The 26,526-nt window shown below is 39.4% G+C and overlaps 1 protein-coding gene across 1 annotated transcript in view; it reads right to left on the bottom strand.

Annotated features, from left to right (window-relative positions):
* Nucleotides 1–21,351, bottom strand: part of TYR (tyrosinase) — a 49,717-nt gene extending 28,366 nt beyond the window's left edge. Inside the window, exons 1-3 of the mRNA XM_050914161.1 lie at nt 20,509–21,351; nt 10,498–10,714; nt 974–1,121 (exon numbers count right to left, since the gene is read on the bottom strand). Of these exons, the coding sequence (XP_050770118.1) occupies nt 974–1,121; nt 10,498–10,714; nt 20,509–21,351 (1,208 nt within the window). The remainder of the gene's footprint in view (nt 1–973; nt 1,122–10,497; nt 10,715–20,508) is intronic.
* Between the last annotated feature and the right edge of the window lie 5,175 nt (nt 21,352–26,526).

Raw genomic sequence — 26,526 nt, 5'->3', positions numbered from 1 at the left:
CATCTGAATAAGCCCGTTGCTGCTTGCAGGCAGGGTCTCAGTCAGTAGGTTTCTGAGCATACAAATTTATGAGAGAGTCCAAAAGTTTGTACAGGGTAATAGTTTTTTTGTTCTAAGCATTGCAGTAGCCAAGTCACGGTCAGTGCGTGGTGGGAAAGTAGAGGAAGACTGGTAAGAAAATACAAACTGCCCCAGAACAAGTGTTGTTTGTGTGGCTTTTACAGTCCTTTGCTTAGCTAACTTTCTTCTTTATTGCTCTTTAGTCATCACAATTTGGTGTAATGCAGTCCACAGTAAATTGTTTGTAGCCATTCGCATGTGTTATAGTGACACAGAAATTTTTAAGGTCACCATTAAATCTTGGAATGCTGTCCTTAATGTAGCAATTTCACTCTTTTCTTGCAAAACTGCTCCCCTACCCTTTCTTATTAATAAACATGATATCCTTCTGTTTGTTTTCCTTTCATTCTGCACAGCTGTACTCTTTCATCAAGAGACAGTCACAGTTTTGTTTCTCACACTGAAATACGGATTTTTTCTTCTTTATTTATGAATAGCATGCTCAAAGTTTCCTTATGGAATAGAAATTAAAACAGCACTGACATTTAGAATGTAAAGGAATTACTCCAACTGATTATAGTTGTGTTAAAATGAGTCACACACTTTTGGTCCAAACTTCCTGACATACACATCCATATATATTAATCACTATGACATCATTGAAGAACTATTTTTACCTTGGTAATAAAAGCTGAATGCATTTGTCAACTTGTCAAATTATATTTAATCCAGTGAACGTACAGACAGGTTAGGAAAGACATTGCTTTCAAATAATAGCAGAGCTCAGTTCTACAAGTCTGAAAATGCTGTGCATGTAAAGGCAAGGAAAATATTTGCAGTTTTGAAATGTAGGTGAAAAGCATACCATAAAAACACAAAATAAGTTAGGTTTGCTAAGAAGAATTAAACTTACCTGTCAACAAATGCATGGTGTAGTACAAAGATAGGATCATTTGCAGAGCCTTGTACTTGGGACATGGACCCATTCATGTAGATGTGAAGTGCGTTATGCAAACCGCTTTGAGATATGTTTGATATTGCAGTCTGTGGATCAGCAAAGCCTGTATATTCAAGAGGAAATCATATGCTGATATGACAATGCGTATAATTCTTTTTCCAGTAAGACTGAAGATCAAAGTACCTACTTTCACTTCATTTACGTCCAGCTTTTTAGACAAGGGCTTAGGGAAACACGTAAAGGAGTGCTAATATATTTCAAAGGCATAGCAAAGATGAAATTAGAGTAAGCTACATTAAAACTCCTGCCACGTAGCTAATGCAGCATGTCAGCAAAGGTACTGCTTAATTGCTTTATATTTTTAAATTTCTTTGTCCATTGTGTCTGGCTGTTAAAAAGCAACATAATCCCTGCAGACATTTATGTGTGTACATTTGTTCATGTTGAGAAAATTTATTCACTTTATTTTCATTTTTGATCTCTATACTTATAGGTTCCTAAGATAAAACAGGCTATTGTATCTCATCATATATTCAGTCATTTAATATTGTTTGTCTCTATAGAACACATTCTTTTATTGATAGGAGCCAACACAATACAAGCTATAATCTTTACAGAAGGATTTGGCAAATAATCAATAATCTTGCACAGTCAGACTTGCAGGATGAAAGTCTGTGGATTGCTGTTATTTTGGAAGGCACTTAAAATATGGGCTTTGAGAAGAGGTCACACAGACTAACCTCCAAATAGGAAGTACTGGAAGATGAGTCTCTCCATTAGTTTTTATTTTGGTAGCCTGTCCATACCTCAGGTCTGATGTTGGCAGCCTTTCTCAGCATCCTGACAGCCAGGCTTCCTTCCTACTTGTAAGGACTCCTAATAAAGGTCAACTCAACCATCTGATCCTTCTCTGAGATTTTCCAGGAGAATAAAAGCAGAAACTTATGTTGTTCTCCCAATCTATTTGTTAACGTGATGCTATTTCCACTATTTAACCCATGCAAAACGTGGGTTAAACCTCTCTGTTCTCTCTCTTTGATTTGTTTCCTGAAGATGTATTGTTCTCACAGTTTCTGTAAGCTGTAGGATGAGGAAGCATAGTGGAGACATATTAAAACATCTTTACAGTTTAATAATCAAATAAAAAGGGCTGTGAACAATATGCTTGTGCTGATCCTCAGTGTTTTCCCAATATTGTTGCAGTTTATCAGGTCTGCAAGGTGGGGAAAAGAAAGATCTTAGTTCTTCTCTTTGGGAAATGCCTCATGCACTTTGAACACTTGCTTTATTTACTTATTTGGACCAAGAACTATCATTTGAAAGAGGATCAGCAATATACTTCTGAAGTGAATCTCCCAACAGTCCTTCTGTTTCATGCTGTGACTCACGTCACAGGGCAATTTCTGCCTGTGAACACATCAATGGGTGTTCAATTCATGGGACTGAACTAGAGCTAGTGTGAAAGAACCCCTTCCCTGTCAAAACCCTCATGTATAACATGAAAGTTGCGTCCTCAGTACCAACTGGTTTGCTTTTTGGATTTGCTCCTCTTTGAGTCACACAAAGTACTAATTGAGACTTGGCTAGAGATGCCTTATGAATAGAGTCATACTCCATGAACTTGGAAACCTGAGTTTTAGACCCCAGTGGGACTCTGATCTTCTGTGTGAAATGATTGTATCGCTTTGTCACTCTAAATTCCTCATCAGGCTTTGCCTTGTCTGTTAACCCCCTCAAACAAGGGAAAAGCATTTGGCATAAAACCACTGGTAATTATAATAAGGATCAAATCATAGCTGTGGCACCTAGGAACCAATATACCAAAATAACCATCCATCTTTCTGATTGTAATAGTATGACAAAGATTTTGAGAAATTCAAGGGAAGTCAGAGTAGAAAATGTAATCAGGACAGTTGGAGAAGATAGAGCTGGCTTATGATGAAAATTGCAAGACTTCAAGGTGGAGTGAGTCTGGATTTAGGAGAGAAAGAGGAACATGTTAACACCTACAGATAACTGCAGGTTTTAAGTACATCAGATGTGGAGTGGGATTATTGAAGACGCTGCATGGTGACATAAACAGCAATGGGCAGAAGTTCTCAAAGAGAAGATCTTGCCCACAGACATTTGCCTGATGGTGAATGCTATGTTACCTAGCTGTCAATCAGGGAAAACAGCAGAGTAAAATATTACCTATGAAAAAAGAAGTACATTGACAGTCTGGCCAGAACTCACAGGAACCTATGGCAATGATTTTGGCCTTCTTTGCTGATGGCCACAGCGTGTGATCATTGGGATCAGCTGATGTAGCAATACTAGGAAATTTCTGTGAATATTAACTGAAAATGATCTGTCTGTATATCATTCTGAAGCGACTCTTCCACTTACATTCAGCTGCATTAGAAGTATGTTCAAGGGTAGATAAACTTTATGCAGAGTCTAGGCAGAAGGCTAGATGTTTTGTATCAGACTTGGGATACTTCTTAAAATTTCTTAATGCATTGCAAACACTTGATCTAATCATTCATAAAAAAATATACAGAATACTCATTTTGACTCTGGACAACTTTTCATGGAACGTCTGCACACAAGCAATTTATCTTAATAATCAATCAAAAGCTCTGTAACTGGGACAACTTTAGCAACCCCACCCTCCAAGCTCCCAGTTAACTGGGATGCATTCAGTCAGTGTCAAAGGTGACATCATGTTTAACCATGCACATGAGAAGTTCTAATATCTGATTTCTTGTTATGAAAAATCCATATAAATTGTAAAGTTAGCAGGAATAAAACCGCAATGTGGTGTCACTTTATTTTGTTAGCCTGGGTCTTATTCTTTTCTCTCAGACTTTTTAAAAGACTTCAGTACAATCAGCTATTCAGGATGACATACTATGAAATGGAGTAGAGCCAATTAAAAAAGAATATGTGAAAACATGAGAATTTTTTCAGAGTACAGGAAACTTTACTGAGGTGGCTACAGTAAAATAACCTCTACAGCAAATGTGAGGCTGCAGATCTACAAGCGCAGTGAGCTGAAATAAGAGCTCCCTGCCTCTAGACAGGGGAACTCCACTTCCTCCACCTGCCTTGCTCCGTGCTGTTCCTTCCTCTCCCATGCATTAACTGCACCTCGTCAGTCCTTCTGTGAACTGATTTAACTCAGTAGTCTGGCAGTAAACTACCCTGCAATGTGGGATGTCAGGTTTTTTCCAGGCTACTGAGATGCAGTATCTCATCTAAGGGTATGATGAGAACCAGTGGTGGTACCAAAAAAGGAGGGAGAGCGACTGACTGTTGGATGGAGGAGATTGCATAGAGAAGCAGAACTGTTCCTGATGGCAATGAGCTGTTAAATCATCTGGCCAGTATAGGAACCTGTAGCATTCAGACATCCTTTTAAACCCTCGTTTAATTACGGTGCATTAGAAATAGCCATTAGGGCATACATCACTGAAGTGAATGGAAGTTTTACCAGTGATTTCAATAAGAGGAAAATCACATTTTTAAGAGATTGTAAACCTGATTCTGGTCCTGCTCACAGCACTGTAAATCAGCAACAGTGATTCAGTGGATTTGAAGTAGCTTCACTGGAGCCAGGCCAAATTAAATCAGATGGGGATTTAGCCCAAAGTTTATTATAGGAGGAGCTAATGATGCCACTCAAAATTAAGGCTGCCTGACAGTTTTTAGGATGATATATAGGTGGTTCTCATTGAACATGCAGTTGGGTCAGATGTATGTCTTTTAATAGAGTATTTAATTATACTAACTGCAGATTTTACAATCTAATAACAGAGACCACAGAAGTCCATGTGCAATCAGTCAAGTGCAAAGCTTTACATGTTGAAAGCAGGTAGTGTTTTCCTCAGTTGCTCATTTGCCACTGACTGAAGCGCTGTAAGTATGCTTAACAGAAGGTATGCAGAGCTCGGAGAGCATTAGCAGCATTCAGTGCTACAGGAATGGAGGAATCATTCCAACAATCCTATCTCCTCTGATTAACTTAGTGGACTGCTTCACATCTGTGGCATCCTTAACATCACTGAGCTATTCATAACAGTTTTGAAAGGAAGTTGTAGCAAGGTGGCTGTCGATCTCTTTTCCCAAGTAACAAGTGATAGGACAAGAGGAAACAGCCTCAAGTTGCTCCAGGGGAGGTTTAGATTGGATATCAGGAAAAATTTCTTCACTGAAAGAATTATCAAGCATTGGAACAGGCTGCCCAGGGAAGTGGTGGTGTCACCGTCCCTGGAGGTATTTAAAAGACGTGTAGATGTGTGCTTAGGGACATGGTTTAGTGGTGGACTTGGCAGTGCTAGGTTAACAGTTGGACTTGATGATCTCAAAGGTCCTTGCCGACCTAAATGATTCTATGATTCTATGATTCTATGTCTGAGTCCAGCTGACTGATATACTTAGTCCCATTCTCCCTGGGGATGATTTTTTCTCTGATAAGGATTTCATATTTTAGAGAAGTTCAGGTCAGATAGATGCATCTACTTTAAAACAGGAAAGATGATATAGATATAAGAATTTTAAGGCCATATCCTTGCTGGTCCTTGAAGTTAGTGATGTTCTTCTGGCTTACATTTTTGGAGTTTTTCTGCCATTGGCAATCTCACAGGAAATTTTTCAGGGTTAAATCTCACATATTTTCTCAAGCGATGTTATTACTGTCATCTCTCTAGAGTGAGGTAGCTGCAAGATCTGCAGAATTTGGCCTAGGGGCCTGTAGTAAATGAAAGTTTGTGATTATCTAATTTAGACCATGTCACCATCTAGGTTTTTTTTCTTAAAATTACTCTTGTAGAGCTTCACTGTGGTCTGGGCTGAATAGTCTTTATAGTTCCCTAGTAATGACCCTCTGCAACTTGACAGCACTTTCTCAATGTGCACCATAAATTTACCCAGAGGTTGAGGTTTGAGCTGGGTGAGAAATGTTGGCTGTAGGCTAAAACTTTTTTAATTAAAAGTTTCCTGTTGGCAAACTTCATTTTGAGAAATCATTTTTCATTAGCTCTATGGATCGCAGTGAAAATACTGAAAAAAGTTTTCCAGATGAAAATCTCTTATTTCAGAAAAAAAGGAAAATATCCTATTAAAATAAAATTACATTTTGAAATGTTTGATGTTTTATTCCATTATTTCCTGACAGAACAGCAGTAACAATACATAATTGTGACAGAGAGTGGAATGCTATGACATGGCTTGACTTGATACCATGTGTCATGAGTTAATTCATGAATAATGAAAGTGATACAGAGTTTGAGAAATTTTTTTTTTAAATGTTCTTTTGCCACTTTGTGCAAAACTTAGAAGGCACTGATTTTCATTTGAAGTTGCCATGAATAAAATAATTTCAAATGTGGAATTTGCTCATAAAGAAAAAGAAATTCTAAGTTTTTCAGCCATCTCTTATTCTTAGGAGGTAGCATTCAAAGTGTCACACCAAAACTGAACTGCACAAAGAAGAAACCCAACTATTTCATTTGCAGTCAACTACTCCATTTCTGATCTCACCTGATACTTATAAACTAGACTCATTTTCTGTTCTCTTCTTATATCTATGAAGTGTCTAATGAAGTCAATAGTGTTCCCCAGTTAGGGCCACAATTCAACAAATCCTATTTAAAATAATTGCTTCCACTTCTAGGGGCAATGTGCAAACTGCTTTTAACCTGTTATTTTTCAGTCAAAGCAGAAACTGGCCTGTCCCAGAGTGAGAGGACAACCCATGTGCTCAGCGTCAGGGGGATGCCGTTTTATTGAACGATATTGACCTTTGCTGTTTATGGTTGTTGTGGTCACTCTTCAGTGACATAATTTCTGTCTCCATAGCAGTATTTTCTATTAGTCAAACACAGATTCAGCCTGTGTTGTTGGCATCTGCTCATAGTGATGCTGATGCCTACCCCTTTGAAGGGTAAAAAGGTGTTGTCTTTATTCCAGTGCACTCAATCACAGAAGAGCATAAAATTTTGCCCAGAAGGGGTTCTTCAATGTGATGGGTTCTTCTAAGTGGTCACAGGTGTTTTCCATTACAAAACTAAAACCGAGGAGTAAATCTCACATTGGTGTAAATCAGGAGCCACTGTCATTGGCTTGGTTCTGGCCATCTTTTGTAAATCTAGAGTAACTCCAGTAAAGTCAATGAACTTACTTTGGATTTACTTTGGATCTACAAGAGATTGGAATTTGACCTTGGGTGTATTGGCACAAACTTGTGTAAACAAGTAAAGAAGGATTGAAAAGCTTTTTGCTTAGAAAAAGAAGTAAATGTTAGGAACTAGAGTGTTAGCAGGTTCGTAAGAATGCTGTCACATAGAAGTGGGCACTGGCACAATAAATGCAGTTTAAGCTTGGAATCTGTACACAACAAAAAACTAAGCAGGTCATTTGTAAGAAAGAAGCTAACACAATATGAGGTTTTTTGGCAGTAAAACTTGTTTAAAAACTTTCCACCATCTTTTTCAACATTAGCCAAGTATTCTTGGCTTCACGTTGCAGTTCACTATCTTGTTAGCTAAATAAGTTAGTTGACAGAAATGTTTGTAGTCCTGTGGCGTAAAGCTGAGTGTTGAAACAATTCATGTTAAAAAATAAAATATCCTCAAAGAAAAGAAAATATAAAAAGCTGTCTCAGAATAACACTATGTCTGATGGAATAAGCTCGATCTCCATAGTAATGTAGATAAATGCCTACTGAGCCACATCTGGCTTGCATTCAGACAGACTCATCACCAAAAAAGCCCCTTATCATGGAACGCTGTGGACACAGTTTCACTTCAGTGATCTCCGGCTCTAATGGAATAAGAAAAGTAACATCACTCTGTTGACCTTTACTCTCTTCTATATCAGCTCTTGAGCACTGTAGATCTCCTTTAGCTAGGCTATAAAAGTTAGACAACAATGTAGGATCTGGAAATTGCACTGGGAATTGGACTATGAGCAAACATGGTCACTTTCTTAACAGGATTTCCCCTAGAATAGAGAGGATCTAATGTTAGGTTGTTTTTGGTTTTTTGGTTTCATGTCTACAGAGCTCCTAAGGAGGGGACATTCATTGCCTCAGTCTTACCCTGCTGAGCTTTTTCTTACTGTGCTACAGCTTCCCAGGCTCCCTCCACATGGATCCTAGGACTTGCAAAGGTCCACCTTCATTGCCAGGAGAAAAGGAGCTGCTCAGTCTCTTTTCTTCCCTTTTAGAATCACATAGGAGGGAAACTACAGATGCTCTGAAAGGGCTGCGGTGTGTGTCAGGAAGGGCACATCTGGATGGACTGATAAAACAGGCATGCTCCGCCCCTGCGTTGAGCTAACTGGATGCATCCAGAAGGTATGCAGCACTATGACCAAGATAATATATGCTGCTTCTGTAGCTACCTAAGCTGTATGGCTTCTGAATCGTATCTGACTTTTGCATACATCCTCAAGAACATGTAGGTTTTTTTCCCAGTCTACTAGAAGAACTATCTAAATCACATGAAAACCATTAGAACCTATTGGTGGCAACCATGACATGTGTCATGTGGCATTTGGAGGGCTCCAAAAGACCACAGTGGTGAGCTGGAGCTCCATAACCTCAGTTAGGAGAAAGATGAACACTCTTCAGCTTCTGAAGGGTTGCTACACAGAACAAAGGAACTCACTTGGAGGAAAATTTGATCCAGAAGAGCTCTTTTCAGATGCAGTGACATTGCCATTATTCACATTAAAGCATGACCCTCCTCAAATGTGACTGGCAGATGACACTATGATATTAACAAAGACCAGCTGTGACTGTGCTTGCTAGTCATGAAATTAATGTGACAAAGAGACAACAATAGAGAAAAAATTTGATAGATTAATCCGACAAAACACTGATTCTGATTTTAGAGTTAAAATAACTTCTTCCAGGCTCTTTGGGAACTGTAGGTGCTTTCCTGATCATTGTGCAATTCTGTCGAGCATCTATATTGTTGCCTTTTTTCACATAGCTACTGTTATTTTCAATAAGAAAAATGTATCTATTTGTATCAAAGGGATATACTTGATCTATGACAGTTTAGCTGCCAGTTTAAACTTAACATTGACAAAAAGCAGGTTTTGCCCTTTTTCTGCAAGGTCTCACTGAATTATTGTTATTCAATGAGCAGTCATGATACTGATATTTAGGCTTTGTAAGTGAGCGGTCCATTTTGACTCTGCTTCTCAGTAAACCCATATGTGGCTCTGTATAACTTCCATAGCCCGTGCCTTTGCTTTTGTTTAAAATACTAGCAGCGTGATGGTAGACCCTCATTATTTCATGACTTATTTACTTCAATTCCCTTTTCTCTACTCCTCCTCTTCCACCCTTTGCATCTATTCACATGCTTTATGGAGAAAAATGTGAGCAAACCTCTACTCATTTATGTCACCTTTTTCTTTCCCATACTTCATGTGGTTTCTGTTTTCAAAGGTAGAAGGCACAGCTATGTCCAGAGCTGGAGTCAATTAATGTCTGGATTCTCTGTTGGTTTCAGCAGACAATTTCCACATTTTTGACTGTTTTTAGAGCAGAAACTCATTCACTTTTTTTTTCCCTGAGAAAGCTTTATGGCATTCCACACTGCATTAAGAGTAATACTGAACATATTAAAAGCTTTGCTTTCTTGTTCTCACACCAACTCCTATATTGCATTGTTTTGGCCCTTGCACAGTTCCTTGCAAGCAAAAATCTCTGGGACATCAAAAGTAGAACATATTTGATTCAGCTGATATATGATACTGTAGAAATATTTATTGATAAATATATAATGTGCTATCCTTGTTTATTAGCAAGTTAGCAAGATTCGAAAGAGATTGGGTAGACAGATAATTAAGAATAACTTCCTTTTAGCAAAGAACCCTTGTTTACTAGCAAATTAGGAACATTCAAAACAGGTTGGGTGGTTAGATAATTAAGATAAATAACTAAATTGTTTTGGAAATGATACTAAGGGCCATTTTTGAGGTATAATTTAATCCCTAATCCTTAGAGTTTGGGGAGAAGTCTGCTATAGGGTTCACAGTGGCAGGATGTAGACATAGCATGCCAACTGGCAGCGTCCTCTTTCACCCTTGTCGTCCAGCCTGGCCTCTGGAAGACAGTGGATTTCAGGGCAAACCTGTAACCCACATGGACATGGTTGTAATCTTGTGTAAGTAGATTATTAAATGATCTCCTTTTATGCAGTGCTACATTTCTTTGCTGTGCCTGGTGCTGACTATAGCAGGAGACAATATCTCCTAACAGATGAATTTAAGGTCTGACCTAGTTTGTAGTTTCTATTTTATTATGAAATGCCTTTAACGTGGTTCTTTGTCTGTTGCTATTCAGGAGAAAGCATAACTTTTTGTTTCTTTTTGAGTGGTGCTTCATGGAATCAGCTCAAACTGCCCAGAGTTTAAAGACTCTGACCCCAGAGACAATCAATTTACAGATGGAAATGGCATAATGGAGTAAAACACGTTACCTTCCAAAGTGTTTCGGAAACTGTAATTGGCCATTTTATCCATGGGTCCAGATTCATACTGAGTCAGTGATAGACAAAATTCAACTTCAGCTGAGGATGGGAGCCTTGGGGTCCTTGATTTATCGTTGTTCCCAGGATTTCGCAGTATAGGCCCCTCACTTGTGGCGTTGCATAAAGCCTGTTGGCTGTTGTACTCTTCAGATCGAGTACAAATGACCTGTATAAAACACTTTCTATTAGCAGAGTTGCAATTGTAAAAAATAAAAGCAAACAAAAGAGGTTCTTCGATTATTTTTTTTTTAAAGGAGCAAAGAAAATGTACAATGATGTAATAAGTTTGTTGCAAGGATATATATTAATTTTTAAAATTCCTATGCATGATTTTAATATCAGCTGGGTTATTTCATAGAAGACACCCCTCTACTACAGTGCACATTTTGAAATAATACACTAGTCTGTATCTGAAACTACCCATGTAGACTAAGGCATCAATTCTGATTTATGCCCTTGAAAACTCACTGAGGCTAAACTCAGTGTTACCTACCAATGCAGCAGGACACAAACAGAGTTAAATCTGCTGCTGCAGTTGCTAAATGGAGGGGGTTTGGCTTCAGCAGACTACTGAACAAAGCCATAATCGCAGATTTTTCTCCCCTCTCAGTAAAAGGGGGAATTGTTGACTTGGAATATGAAAAAAAAAAATCTTTTATTCGGAAAGTATCTGTCTGTGCTTTGTCAGACTACATGGGCACTTAGTTTCACTACGTCTTGATGATGCTATATGTACAAAATGGGAAAAGATGCTGCTCTACTTCCCAGGAAAGTTGTGAGGATGAACATATATCACCAACTGAGATACCGTAGTGATAGGTATTGGGAAATGACCTTAAATAGAGAGATGGATACAGATATTAAATACTATCAGAATCCAGCATAATTTTTATAAATATTCTGGGTTCACAGGCAAAGTCCAGTTACCATGGCATAACAAGTCTTTATTTGTCAGATGATCTGTAGAAGCTGCCAGTCCAATTTGATACTCCTGGAAGAGCAAGGTAGTTCAATGTAACTTTGAATGATAGTCAGCTAATTTTGGCTGAGTCAAACTCCAAACATTTGCCATGGGTTAAAAGTGCCCACACAGACTGTAAGTGTCTCTAAGGTACTGCTCAATATCTTTTTAAGCCACAATAACTTATTTATTACCTAAGGACGTGGGTCTTCTGATGACCATGAGCTTTTATAGTAGCTCTCACTGCATCCCCTGCTTGGCCAGAGAAGTGATCAGAATGAGAGGGAGGATTTTTTTCATATTCTGGTACAATAAACCTACAGGGAGTTAGTACAAGTACTAACTCATATTTCTACTTTATATTCAGGAACTTGCCTGACATGGAGTCAGGATGGACGATGGAGAAAAACATAATCACACAATGACAAGCAGAAGATCAGACTAGAGGGTTTGGTGGGTGTGTATAGTGGTACAGTTGATGGGTCTATGAAAATTAAACAGAACAACAGTGGCTCAAAACTCCCAGAAGTTGTTTTGTATCCCTTTCAGGTGAGGCTGAGGCTCTGAACCAAAACTGCTGTCTATTGTTTTGCTTTTTTTCTGAAAAACCCACCAAAACAAAAAAACACCAAACCACCAGAGATCCCTTCAACATATAGGACTCTGTGGTTAGCAGGTAATCAATGTGATTAATGAGAACTTTGTGTGGAGAAAGAACAGGTCTCATTATTGAGTGAGACATCATAGGGGAGAAAACACGTAACACCGAAACCTCCAGACTTCTTTCATCCTGGAGGTGTATTTCTATTTCATGGACCAAAACAATGAATGAGAAGGTGAGTGAAAGCAATCATATGGAAGAACATGAGATTCTCTGTTAGTGAAGGAAGTGAGTGGGAGATTCATTTTGCCAGCACTAGCTCTGTACAAGTTGCCAGGGTGAAGCAACACTTTAGCACGACCTCTACAGTCAATAGAAAGGCATCTCCTGAGTGTGATTCAGCCCTCCTAAGCCAGATATTTGGTAGATGAGATGTGCTTACCTCTAGGGGTGCCTCACTCTCTCAATTGACTAAGTCAATGAAAGAAAATTTGTAAAAAAATCAATGCAGAAACTGTCTCAGGACTGCAGTTAGCAAGGGAAGCAAAATTAAGAGTGTTCAATTTAATGCTCCGCTTCTGCATTAGGATGGGATGAATCACACCCTGGAGGCACGGATGTGCCTCTGAAGTGACTGAAGACAGAGCCAAAGGCAAGCTGCTTTGCTGCTTAACTAACTTTTGAATGAGTGGAAGGAGATGAGATGAATCTTTTTCTAAGTGATTTGACCACAAATTCACAGAAAATGTATGATGGAGCTGGTGATACAACCTAGATTTCTTAAGAATCTGGAGTTCTTAAATGATAAGTTTCCTATGAATATGAATCTCATGAATAAATTATTCTCATCTTTTTTTTGAGAAGATAAGAAATCTTATCAGAGAAATTTATCCTTACAGACCGCTCTATCAGCTGAGATCTGCCCTAGTCTGTTAAAACTACTAAGGTGTCCTTGAAGGCTGTAGGTAGTTGTCCAGCAGAGAGTTTCATGTGCACGTTCCCCCCAGAAGTTCACCAAGTGGGTCAGGATTGTACCTCTAAGAAGTCTTTCCTAAGAATCCCCACTGAGAAGAGAGAGGTAGCGACAGGGAGAGACCTATGGTTATAAACAGAAAGCGTAGCTACTGTGTTGTTTTTATGATTGTTTTCTGTTACTGAGAGAGTTTATTCCCATTAGAAGGAAAATAGGGGGGTGACCCAGGCTGAGGGAGATGCTCTAGTAACGTCTTTGTTTATAAAGAATGCGCAGACCTGTGTCCCTAGAAGTGCACTAGTGAAGAAGGCAATTGTGTCTTGGCTGGTGGAGCTCAACCCAAGTGGAGCACTTGGCTCAGAAACTACATTCATGTGGATTTTCTCTTTAGCTCTGTTTCCTGTGGACCTTATCTACGTTTGTATCTTCTTCCGGCTTCTCTGCCCTCTCATCTCCTATCTTTTCTTTCTCTCCCCACTGCCCTGGGGATATATCCCCATTGTGCACTAAAGAGGAATCACATGCTGCCTTCAAGACTGGCTTTTCAGATATTCAGACAGGGAATCTTCAAGCATGAGCTCAAATATATCTAAACAAGGAACATTTCCCCTTTGTTCTGTTTATCCATTTCAGTGGTATTTAATGCAACTGTTAATGTTTTGAAGCTTATAAATGGTTAGAGTGTTAAATTTTTTTTCCCATTTATGTCTCAGTGTACTGTCTGACTAACTGAATCCATCCTGAACAGAAGCCAGATGCTATAAGGCATCTGGTAACTCATGGTCAAGAAATGCCAACATAAGGGGCAGGAATGAAAATGTTTATCTGTGACCTTCTGCTATTTGTTCTGAACTAAAAATTAAAGTCTGGCCATAAAATTAGCCTGGATGCTTTTCCAGAAAGGTGTAGCAGGTAACATAAATTATGGGTCTATCTTGAAACTATAATTTGCTGTTTTGTCAGTCCTGTGATGTGTAAGTGGTAACAGAACGTAGGTCAGTTAAATGGTTCTTTCTGGATGTAATCTGCATAAAGCACACACAAAATGGGTCACATCATTGCCTTCTTTTCATTCAGCAGGAGGACTTTCTACTAGAAACATGCTTTTTGTTCCCTTTCAGAACAGTCCTGAGCAAATTTCTCAGTTCTCCCTGGACAAAGCTTCGTATTCAAACTGCACCCAATGCCTGCTCTCCTGCATGTGTAATTTCAACGGCTCCACGGAAATTGTTAGGAAGATACTCTGAGGAAAAGCTTATGTAAGTACTTAGCAGAGCAAATGCCGGTAGATGGCAGTCCAGAATACGCAGCATCGCTCCTGAGCCTTGTAGCACCCAGCAAAAAAATCCCTCTGTGCACTGCAGTTGAAATCTTTAGCACAGATCTTTGTATCATTTCTTAGAAGACAGACTGTAAATGTGCGGAAGTGTTGCTGCCGTCTTGCACCTTTTCGCGAATGGGAAACCCTTTTGTCTTTTAGTTTGTAACTGCTTGCACAGACCAGCCCCTGTGCCTACATAAAGTGAATTGCAATACAGGAGTCTTCAGCAGTGTTCAGTCCTTTGTCTGCTATTTTTTAAATTCAAAGCTTTGGGGGTTTTGGTGACAAATTCTTTGTGGTTGCTTTGGACTTATTAGATCTGCAGTCACAGGGACATGCGATATACACCTGAACACCTGGAAAAAGGTGATGAATAATTTTCTATGGTATTGAAATAGCTGCTTACTTACAAAGTGATTTGAAGTTCCTTAGTTTGCTGGGGAAGTATGGCCACTCACAGGGTTAATCCTCACCTCTGCTTCTTTTAGAGCTGGTCCCTTGCTCTGCTTCTCTTCTGAGCCCACCAAGCAGGAGTCTGCCCCCATCCAGACACTCTATCAGCATGTTTTCATAGTGTTATGCTCCAGGTTAATGTAGCCTAAAAGAACCAGCCAGAACTGGCCAGACTACAGCCAGAGCAACCACATGACTTGCTTATCTGTGGCACCCATCCCAGCTCTCCCAAGGGTGTGATGTGCGCACTTCATGACACATCCCCATGTCTCCGTTTGTCCTACATGAAGTCTAGACTCCAGAACTGGAGCCTTGGGTCCCATTATGCAGCCAAAAGAGATTTCGCACTGATTCATTGCCTTTCTCTGTCTTTCTCCGCTTATTCTTACATCCTTGCTTGGGAACAGTATTAAAGTGCAGCCCTCACACTAGATTTAAAACATATGGCAATCGTAAAGAAGTTTAATTTTTACTTTTTTGACTGCATTAGGGCCTGGCATAATCTAATCCTAATTAAGTGGCATCCAGAAGCCATTTACTCACTAACTGGGAAAATGCAAGGAAATCCCCATATAACCTGCAACATAAGAAACTGTACTTTCGGAGCTTGCTGTTACAGGCAGAACTTTAAAAGGTGCTGTATCTATACCAGACCAAAAAGTTTTTAAGAGATTGTATGTATTTATATCTGGTTCTTCATGTACTCCTGAATATTAGCAGGAATGGAAAGGTAAAACAGGCAGAGGACTGAATGAAAAGAAGAAAATTTGGAAAGCAAAGCTTCAAAGAAATTCTAAGAAACATCTTTGTGCAAGGATAAGGTCATTAATTATCTTTCTGACCCTTATGGTGTATGCATTAACTGGAGGAGCTGTGAAACTCAAGCTAAAAGGAGATGAGACAAACATGAAGTGACAGCACTGAAACAAACCCAGGGCCTTCAAGGTATTTTCTCAGCCTTCAGTAAAAGCTGGCCGAGTTTCATCCCTTTGCTCAGAGGCAGTCCAGAACTGGGGGTAACTTACACCCCATTCAACACCTCAAAATGGTGCTAAGGTAGAATAGGAAACTCTGTTATCAATTACTGCTGAAATATTCGTTAACACTTTCTGGTTTGGCAGACCGTGATTCCCTGCTCTCTGGCTGTCTTTAAGCTGTACCGTTAGTGTTGCTGTCTTCATGCCTACCACAAATTCACAAAGACACATCTCTCTGCAGTTAAGCTTCTTTTGCTGGTGAAATATTAACAAAACCTAATTTTTATGAAATTCCTTAGCTATTAATTTATACAACTCTGAAGGTGCTGTCTTTTACACTACACGACTCCTGAGCAAGCATGGCTATATACTAGAGAACAGCCAAGCAACCACAAGCCAAACTCTGCTGTCACCCACTCGTGATTCCGTGGAAGAAGGGGAATTACTTTGGGATTACAGTGACATAAAGAGGCTGAAGATACCTGAGTGGCTGCTCCTGCTGTGCGCAGATCCTGATTCCCTCAGGCCGTGGTACTGAGGTGTGGCATGTGGAGACTTATCTCTTTGTAATAGGAAATGTTTCAAATTTATAATCCATGTAAGCGTATAATTAGGAGACCAATCTTGATAAACTCTTCTTTTACAGTCACTTGCTCCATTTGGGCTGTTGTTTTTTAATTTACCAGCCTGTAGCTGGCACCAAAACCTATTAAGTTGCAATAAAAAATAAAGTAATTGAGTCCATGAAATACTCAGGCATCCACAAGCAGATGGACGTAAGACTTTGGCTGATTTAAGAATCAAAAAGTGTTGGCTTCTAGTGTTTTTATTTTTGAAAATTTCCTGAAGTTTTTAAAGGTGGACATAAAATAGTGCTTCAAATGATCCTCTCAGACTATTCAGCTAGCAATACAGCTCCCTGATAAACTGTGCTTAGAATTAAATAACTGTGTCTGAATAGCTGAATTTTGTATTTCTTATTAAGTCATATTTTCAGGTAATGGATCTAAAGTACTGTCGTTATTAGTTCAGGAGCATTATATCCATTTTCTATTTGTGTAACTTGTTTCCCTTTTGTAGTAGCTTTGCATTTGTGTAAGTGGTTCTGCAGGGTGATACAGAATGAAGTGCTAAGGGAAATTCTCGCTGCTTGCAACAAAGAATTGGCTGCAGACTTACACCAGCACATCTGAGAGCAGACAGCTCTCCGTGCTATGCAATTACTTCTCTCAAGTCACTCTTCTTTTAGGAGAGGCAAAATACAAGGGGCTAGAGTTGGTGATATAGCCTGCTTGCCACAACAATAAACGTAAAACAGCACTTATATTCTCCTGCTTTATTTTCTTTATCGTCTGTCTAGCACACTGTGGGGATCCCCAAACTCTAATGTTAACTACCAGCAGAAAGATTCTACTTTTATTTGCAGAAGGCTTTTTATGCATTTGTAACTCCACTAACTTCAGTTATTTCTCCAAATTATTTCTGGTGCAGAGGAGAGCAGAATTTCACCTACTACTATTTAAGTGAGGCATAATAATTATTTTTTTAGCAAATCCATTATCTTGAATAATTATAGAAATGAGCACTAAAACAGAAACTCTCAAAATGCCATGGAAGATGTCCATTCCCCATATAGCTTTCCGTTAAGTCGACATGGAATTGCAAAATTTGGTAAAGCATTAGTAGGTGTCATGCAGCCCTAATTCTGAATGCAGCACTTGAATCATCACAAACAAGTAACCGCAAACATAAGAAAATCCTTCCCACCTACCCTGAAACATGAGCCAAGCAAACAAATAAAATCACTAAAGATTCCTGATAGCCTTGCCGGTAAAAACAGAGGCAGGAATCAGAAGTGTCACTTAGATGATAAACATGAGAAAAATGTGGACAGATAATTCACTCAGCTAAGTCGTAATAGCAGTACGTTGAAGAAAAAGTAAGGCGAAAGCAAGAAATTTCAGCATGTATTCATGGGTATCCATGTTGCCATGGCAACTTCTCAATGGAATAAAGTGTTTTCTCCTTTCTTTAGGGATTAAAAAAAAGAGATGCTGTTCTGCAAATAGGCACTTTACCTTTTTTTTAATAAATCTATAACTATTTCCCAACATAGCAGGCATTGTTTTGTTATGCTTTGGAAAGAAACTTAAAATTCTAAAAAGGACACCATATTATAGATGTGTTATTCAAAAGGTTTCTCTTGCCCTCTTTTTATTTTGAATGCTTATTAAAAGCCTAAATTCCTTCACATTTCTGGATCCTCCTCTTTTTTTTTTCTCTTGCTGTTTAGCTACAGAACTTGGATAATCCGCGTATTCTGCAGCAGATCTGTGGCTGTTTTCCAGTTCAAGCTAAGGCTATTTTTGTTCCCTTTTGATTTTCTGGAGTAAGATTCTGATCCTTACTTTGTGCTACCTGAAGGAGCTGTATTGACTGTGATTCCATCATAAACAATTGTTTAAATTTGGATTCAAGGCTAATAAAGAAATATCAGTTTGTGTTGTATCTTCACCCCTAACTCATGGACTGAAAATGCAGACCTGTTCAATCTCTTTCATTCTTTCTCTAGATAAGACAGCAGAGATACACATAGATAGAAGATGTTAAAGGGGAATAATACCCTTTAAAGGTAAAGTTATTGTAGTCCTATTTTGGAAATTTTGATAAAAATATAACATTTCCAGAAGTGGCTGAAAAATATAAGTGATAAGCACCCATTTTCAGAAATTACTTGGAAAACTTCAGCAAAGGGCTTATGTGGTCTTACATACATACACTGACACTGAGTGTGTTTTAAACATAGCACAATTTTTATTGTTGCACTTATTAAAGTTATACAAAAACATCTGTTAAAGCAACTTGTTTCATAAAAAATTGTCTTTATTTTCAGAATATAGTTGTGGGAACTGACCTCAAATGAGAAGTTATAAACCTGACTGTTTCTTAAATATATTCATTGTTACTCATAAATTTTCTGGGTACTTATTACCAGAATGGAAAAACTCTAAGAATCTGGATATGATTAATAATACCTTGAAAAAATGAGCTAAACATAACCATCTGACCCCTCCAGATCTTTTAGAAAATTCTGCTAACAACTTGCTGATTCCTCTGTACTACCTGCCTCCTACTACCTTAGTTATCTCATCCAATATACTGTATTGATAACTCCACTTGACACATGTGATCAGTGCAATTCTAGTTTCATTTAATCCACTTTAACACTTGTACCATTTTCACATAACTCTCTATTCAGCTTAGTGCAGAACAGCATCAGATCCACTTCATTCTGGTAATGCAATCTAATTAAGTTAGTAGATTTCCTCCAGATTCATACTGTTAGAAATGAGCAGAATCTTAGAAAATGAGATGAAAATACATGTTTGTAGCTGTATCTATTTTATGGCTATGCCTACACTGGTAAATTAAATGCAACCAGGAAATTTCCTGGGCACTGAGGCCAAATGGCATGAAATAATCCATGTCTATGCCAGTAAAATCATCTTAGCCACCCAAACAGGGTGGCTGTATGCAAACATTCTCCTGGGAATGGTTCCTGAAAAGTACCTGTTTGGGGGAGAACTAGTCAATACATACAAAATGTATGCCAGAAAATGTCCTACAATAAGTCTGTTACGGTATCTGGGAATGCTTGAATTTACAGGTATATACACAGCCTATATTATTCAGAGGAAACAAATCAATACGAAATACAGTACAACCAGCCCAGTAAGCCCAGTTTTGTAATGTCAGAATATCACAGAGCTGCTGGAGCTTGTGTCTCTCTCACTTTCCATTAAATCGCTAAAACTGCCCAACCTTCATTTGGGCTGTTGTTACAGAAATAAACAGAACAAAGATAAATTTACACCAACATAATCATAGACTTCAGCGCCAGAAGCGACTGTTGCTATTGTCATGACGGAGCGTGTCTATGGAAGCCAATAGACCTTTGTCACTGTATTTTAGGCGATGTGGCAGTAATGAGCAAGAGACAAAAAAAGTCGAGAGGCTCTCAGTGTTAGAACAGCACAGTATAGTTCAGCTATATAACACCGTATCACCTATGTAAATATATAAATTTACTTTGGTTTACAGGCTAATTTGCAGTGCTTTTAGGTGGCAAAAATAGCTATTGAATTTACTTCTTAGTTCCTTTGAACAACAGAGATTGCTTCTTATATTTCTTTTGAACTACTGATGTGAATTACACAGTTGGTTCTTCTGTGCTCTAAAGATTTTTTTTATTTGTTTGTTTGGTTAGTTTTTTAAAGTTGAAAGCAGATTAGCTTATTTTGATAGTTTTTAGCTCTTGGATGGATGAACGCACTGGGAGAGGGGTAGAACGTCTGAAAACTCTGCTTCTATTTCCATCATTCAGTCACCAATTGTCTTGCAATGGTTGTGTGCTAGCAATTTGTGTACATAAATCCTACTTTTTGTCACCTGACTGCCGCGGCAGTCCCAAGACTGTTTAGCCTGCTAAAGGCCATGTTTGGACACAAAGGCATGACTTTCCTCCTTCCACTTTACCTTTAGGTTCTTAATTAAGCAGCCTAAATCCTACAGTCAGAGCAAGAAGAGACAAAGAGACAAATGAACAGCTCTAAATGAAGAATGAGTCCACATAAAATCTGAATTCTCTTCCCCTTCCCCTTCGCCTGTCCTTACCTGCCACGAGGAGAAAAATGATGCTGGGCTGAGTAAATTAGGGTTGATGGGATGTCTGCCACCCATGTATTCATCAGTGCAAACCACACAGTCCTCTGCATCTCTCCAGTCCCAGTAGGGGATGGTGAAATTCTCATCACCTGTTATCTTCTGGATCTCACGTTCCCACATCAGCAGAAAGACCCGATGCCAAGGGAGAAAACCAGGGGCTTCGTGGGCAAAATCAATGTCCCGCCACACATTGGACCCACCTAAGAGTGTGTCTCGAGAGGCATAATAATGCATCCACACAAAGAGGTCATACACGTTGATGTTGCTGAACATGGGGTTGGAGCCGTTGTTCATCTGAGTATATGTGCCAGTGGCAATAACATAGTCCTGGCTAGGGGTGTTCTTTGCCAAGTTAAGGTAGGCAAGAAACTTGTCCTTCTCACTGGCGGTGAGTTGGAAGACATTTCTTCTCGTTCTCAGTCGCCTTTCAGTGCAGTTGAGTCCTGAGAAACCAAACTTGCACTCCCCGCAGCTGAATCCCATGAAGTTGCCTTCGCATTTACATGTCCGGTTGTAAAATACAGAGGGCCAGTCCTCTCTGTCATCCACGCCTGAGAAAGGGAACTGTGGTCCCAGCGGAGCCTGAGAGAGAAGGATGTTCTGGCAGGACCCTCTGCTGGAAAGCTCCCCACAAGGGGACCCGTCTCCATCCCAGGGGGGACAGCACTCCTTCCTCAGCAAGCTCTGCCTGTTCGCACAGGCTCTGGGGAACTGCCCGGTGGACGGCTCAAGGATGACTAGCAGAAAACCCATGGCAAACAGTGACATCCTCACAGAGCAGCAGGAGAGCATTGGTGTTACGCTTCAGTGCATGGAGTGCTCTCTCTGACCCCTCCAAAGTCCTGGATGTGAAAGAAATTCCTCCCCTCCACCAGGAATGCTTCACTGCTGACTTCTGCTACAGTGCACCCTCCAATGTCCTTCCCCATTCCTACCCTGGGTGCATTTACACACAAAATACACTTCAGGGTTAATCTGATTATCACATGTTCTGGGTGAAGGCCAAGTGACTTTTTTCCCCACCCCCTACAGATTTCAAAATACAGGCATTTATTATAAACTTTCATCTTCTGCTTAGCACATGATTGCTTTCCTCTGGCAACTGGAGAGGAAGTAAAATTAAAATTTGGACACAGAAACAATTGTCAGCTCTTCAAATTCCTTGTTTGATTATATGCTTTAGAGTAAATGGTTGTTCAAAAAAAGACCCAGAAGAATCTGGTCAGTTAAATAAGCACAGTGAACCTAAAAATGAGAAAATAAACAATTTAAGGGTAAACAATCTGTTTTTTAAGAGAAAGCGAACATAAAATATGGTCAGATTAAGTGTGAACATAGGGCAGAACCAGAATAAATGGTATGACTCGGCATTTTTATATTTCAGTGTAAACTGCCTTTCCTGGGCCAGCATATGGCAAAGTAACTTCTGATTAACTTTTCAGAAAAGAATATTTTTTTGTTCGTCTAGAATCCATAGCACTTTGACAGTTAATGACACACCGAAATCTGCACCCAAATCTCCACACTTTTGTGGGGAATACAGGCAATCTGCCAATAGATTTGCAGAAAGCACTTTAAGCAGCTGTCTCTGGACCTGGAAAACAAACCTTGACTCCTGGTTTTCTCCCATCAGGCAGTTTGCAAACACCATATCTATGTTCTTTACTCAATATGTTACTGGGCAGCCTCCAGACCACCCACCTCTTTTTTCTTATACATTAGCCTGATCAGAGCTAACAGAGCTGTATGGGCGGCATTAGAAGTTATACATTCTTTGAAGTTGCCCCTTGAAGCAAAGGGACAGCAGTTGTTTTACTGCTGGGCAAATTGCGTGAATAATCCACAGTTTTCTTCAGCTACTGCTGTTATTAGTAAGAGTGGTTTTGTTGGTTTTATTTTTTTACTAAAAGCATTGTGAATTATTTCCTTATGCTTAGGGAGAATCCCAGCAGGGCAGGAACTATGTATAGGCAAATGAAGTGAGAACTTTGCTGGGAAACGATGCCTTTTGATGGGATCAGCAGGTCATCACATGACTGTGCTGAGGAGCACGAGGTGCTTTAATCCTGTTGGCTTCTATGCCTCAGGTATTCCAGGAGATTATCCCCAAGTCCCGCTGCCAGGGAGCCTGTGATGGAGGAGCTTGGAGCAAGAAGGGCAAAGGAAAAGGAGTTGCTTTTTCAAAAAAATATTTCTAACCACAGGCTGATGTTTACTATTATTTGAGTGATTCCCCTGGTTTCCACGTTAGGCTTGTAAAACAGATTTCATCATAGAAATGTTACTCGTTTGATTTATTTTATTTTCTCTGTGCCTGGCTGTTTGGGAAACCTTTGCAATTTATTTAGATTACTGTTCCTCCCGTGGAGGCTAGTGCAAAACTACTATACATGAGAAAAGACACATCTCTGAGGATAACAATATATATTTTTTAATTTTCACTGAAAAGCTACAGGGATTCAGAAAGGCTTGAGGTAGAGCCTCAGAGCAAACCAGAAAAGCCCTCAAATATATATTTAGGCAGACAGTCATACACACAAATAGATTCAATTTCCTATTTTTATATTCAAATGAGATTTTATGTTCAATGCTAAAAAACAAGAATCCAAGCCTTGACAGTTGTCATATGACAAGTTTCTGAAGCAGCTGCTTAACAGAGGAATCCCCTGTGAAATGGTATCCCCTGTGAATGAGAAACTCTGAATGAGATATGTGCTGAGGAGCAGCACACGCCCTTCTTGACCTACTATTGAGCAGAGCCCTGTTTTGAATAACTGTCAGTGATTCAGATAGTAGTTGGGAAATCAAACTTTCCATATATCAACAGCCATAAGCATTAAACAAGTAAGAAAATATGTGTTCCTATTCCCACACGTGACTGTAGAGTCACCAAAAAATGAGACAGTCACACCTTACATGCTGCATCTGGGCAAAACTCTCTTTGTTAAAAAGGCTTCACAGGACTTTTCATCTCTTTTGTGCTTCAACCCAGCACTCTTTATTTCATTGTTCATCTAACAAAGCCATCATATCTGCATGAAGTTTGTGCACAAGTTGAATTTAGTCTTTTTAACTGAGAACTCCTTCCCTTGCGTTCTGCCAGTGGGTTGGCATCATCTTGCCGTATGCTCTAAGAGACCCATATCTCACACCTAGGTCCCCGCATTTGAGTACACGTCAAGACTTATTCATTTAAGGTACACAAATGCTAGGTGGACCGTAAGATCAGCATGGCTAAGGCACACCACTTTCTGTATCCAAGAACATGAAAGACAGGGGTTTGGTGGCCATATCCAACTTTACTTGATTCCAAAACATAAATGACCAGGAATCATTTCACAGTTGAGTCTCATAAAGGCAACCTTCAACAACTAGCATGGAGCTCTGCCTCATGTCCCTAAATCTTAACTCCACCCTAAAGTTTGCAACTGGATCAGTTGAAGTATTGGTTTCAGTCTAGTAGAGTAGCACAGTAATGACAGTATTTAAAATCTAACTCGTGTTTTCATTATAAGGTCCTTAAGTGCTTTATAGAGATGTCAATAGTTATTGGAAGGAAAATCCCCAGACACAGAGTAGTGAGATGTCTTCCTGAAGTTCACATGCTGGCTTGCTTGTGGCATTAGGATCAGATTTTCGGCACTATGCTGCAATGCTAAACCAAATTTCATATAGACACGGCCTGTGGCTTTCTGGTGTGGTTGTGGACAAAGAAAAGGAACAATCCAAATAAAAACCAATGACATTGAACAGGGGTTCATAGTACCTCATAAAAAGAACTCTTGGTGTCCTCAGATCTGACTGGGCTGATCTTCAAAATATAATTTCTTCCTTTTGGAAGATGTCACAGGAAATTTCAATTCTGGGCTGCTGATACTAAAGCAATCAAAGTTTCAAGTAATATTAGTGGGGTTTAAAAAATTCTGATAGCTGGATGACACCGTGAAGAAAGTATCTCTCAATATTGCTTGTTAACACTTTTTAGGAATTCTGTGGGGATTTTAAGGTCCAGTTATCTATGTTGAGGAGGGAAAAAATGAAATCTTTTGGGATGGGAAAGTGGAGAATAATTTTTAACTAATTATTTTTAAAATCAAGTATAAAACTGTGAAGAAACAAAGGCTGGACAGAAAATGTTGGTGCCACTCAGTTCCAGTGGAAAGAAAAACTGTCAAGAGAAAAAGGGGAAAAAAAAAAAATACATGGTTATCTGAGATGGATAAGTACAAGGACCTTTTGACAATGAAAGAGCACTGACAAATGGAAGGAAAGATAGCTATTAACCAGCCAGGAAATTCAGGCTGACAAACCAGTAGGCTCAGACTGTGCTCTCTGAACCTTACCCATTACTTGCTGTTCAGCATCAGCATCCTTATGCACTGCATAAGGCACCTTGTTTCAGATGTTTTCCTGAGCTCCTGCTGAGCTCGCATTTCATGTAGCAGAAGGACAAAGCATCATTTTTTTCCCTTGCCCCATGACCTGTGTGCCAGATGGAGCTATCAGACTCCTCAGTGGTTTGCCAGTGAGGTAAATCTGGCTCCTGGCCCCCAGGAGAAAGAAAACAGGATTGGATGTAGGACAATGACACATGTCGTAGATAATACCTTGTGATCAAAACCAGAACAAAGAATTCATCTCCTGGTTGCTGATAAATGGGGAGGGGAAGTTTAAGAAGAGTCCTGCTTATCGTTAAGAGCCATGAAGCAGCTAAACATTTAAACATTACACAAGGAAGAGGAAAATATTCAATGTCTATTTATAATCAACTTTTTATCCTCAGGTGGAAAAAAAATCAAGTTTCTTATTAGAAAGTAAGAATTTCACTAAAAGTTCACTCCTACTAATCAAAGCTCTTTACTAAGAAGCAGACTAGAAATTCCCACAAGCTTTTTAGCCTAAGACAAAGACCTCCACACCTTTTGGTATGATATTTGAAGATAAGGCTTAAACACCCATTTGGATGTATGAAAGGAAGACAACTCCAGGCTCAAAAATTATCCTGAATGCTGTAAGCAACCAGCTTTTAGCTTGGGACCAGCATACCTAATATGCAGTCCACACAGCTGATGGTCTGATAGATGTAACCATGGGCATATTCAGCCATGGATGGGATGTTGGGCCCCTAGTCTGAAATTCAGTGCAAGGTTCAATTAAGCTTGGCTTGTGCAGCAATTCAAAGCACTCCTGTCACCCCAGCCAGCCTTAGCCCTGAACTCTTCCAGAAAGAATTCACAGGTGTAGTTGGTTTCCCAGGCTAAAGTTGTGTTATCACAGTTCTGAAGAGCAATCTTTGCATTAGCAGATCAACCCCTGTCCTGACGCTAATGTAACCTGGTCCATGCATGAATCTCCAGTCTCAGCATTGTTGAATGAGTCAGAGAACACAAGGCCAGTGCTATTGTTTCATCGGTTTTACAGTGCATGCAAAGAAGAGAAATACTTGTTCTAGCAAAAACATAAAGGTGTGGACAGATGATGTTTGATTGGTCACAAAGCCTGCTGGCACAAAGTTAATCTATCCATTTTAACAACATTGAACCAGTGAATTTTACTGAATCAGTGCTTTTATTATGTGGCCATGTTATTTTCGATCTGATACTAGGGGCGCTAGAGACAGACTTAGTGCACCAGAAAACAGGTATTCAAACTGGTCTGAAAACATAGACTAAATATTACAGGCAACATCTAGGAGTAAGAAAAAAAATCATTGATCTGCAGTCCAAAGCAAGGGAGAAGAGACGCTGATGCAATCAGAGCAATAAAAGTATAGAAACAGCAGCAACAGACAACAAGCAGTTTTCCCCTGTTAGAGACTGAAGATACTATGAAAGTAGTTACTAACCTATCAATCTGCAATCTACATGATTTGGGTTTTTGTTGCAGGTGACACAAAACTTATCTGATATCTGTCAGTCTTGACGACAGGACAGCATCTAAGGGGGATGCTGAAGCAATATTTTCTAT

Source organism: Gymnogyps californianus, chromosome 1, assembly GCF_018139145.2.
Source record: "Gymnogyps californianus isolate 813 chromosome 1, ASM1813914v2, whole genome shotgun sequence".
Taxonomy (NCBI): Eukaryota; Metazoa; Chordata; class Aves; order Accipitriformes; family Cathartidae; genus Gymnogyps; species Gymnogyps californianus.
This window is presented reverse-complemented; position numbering and strand designations above follow the sequence as displayed.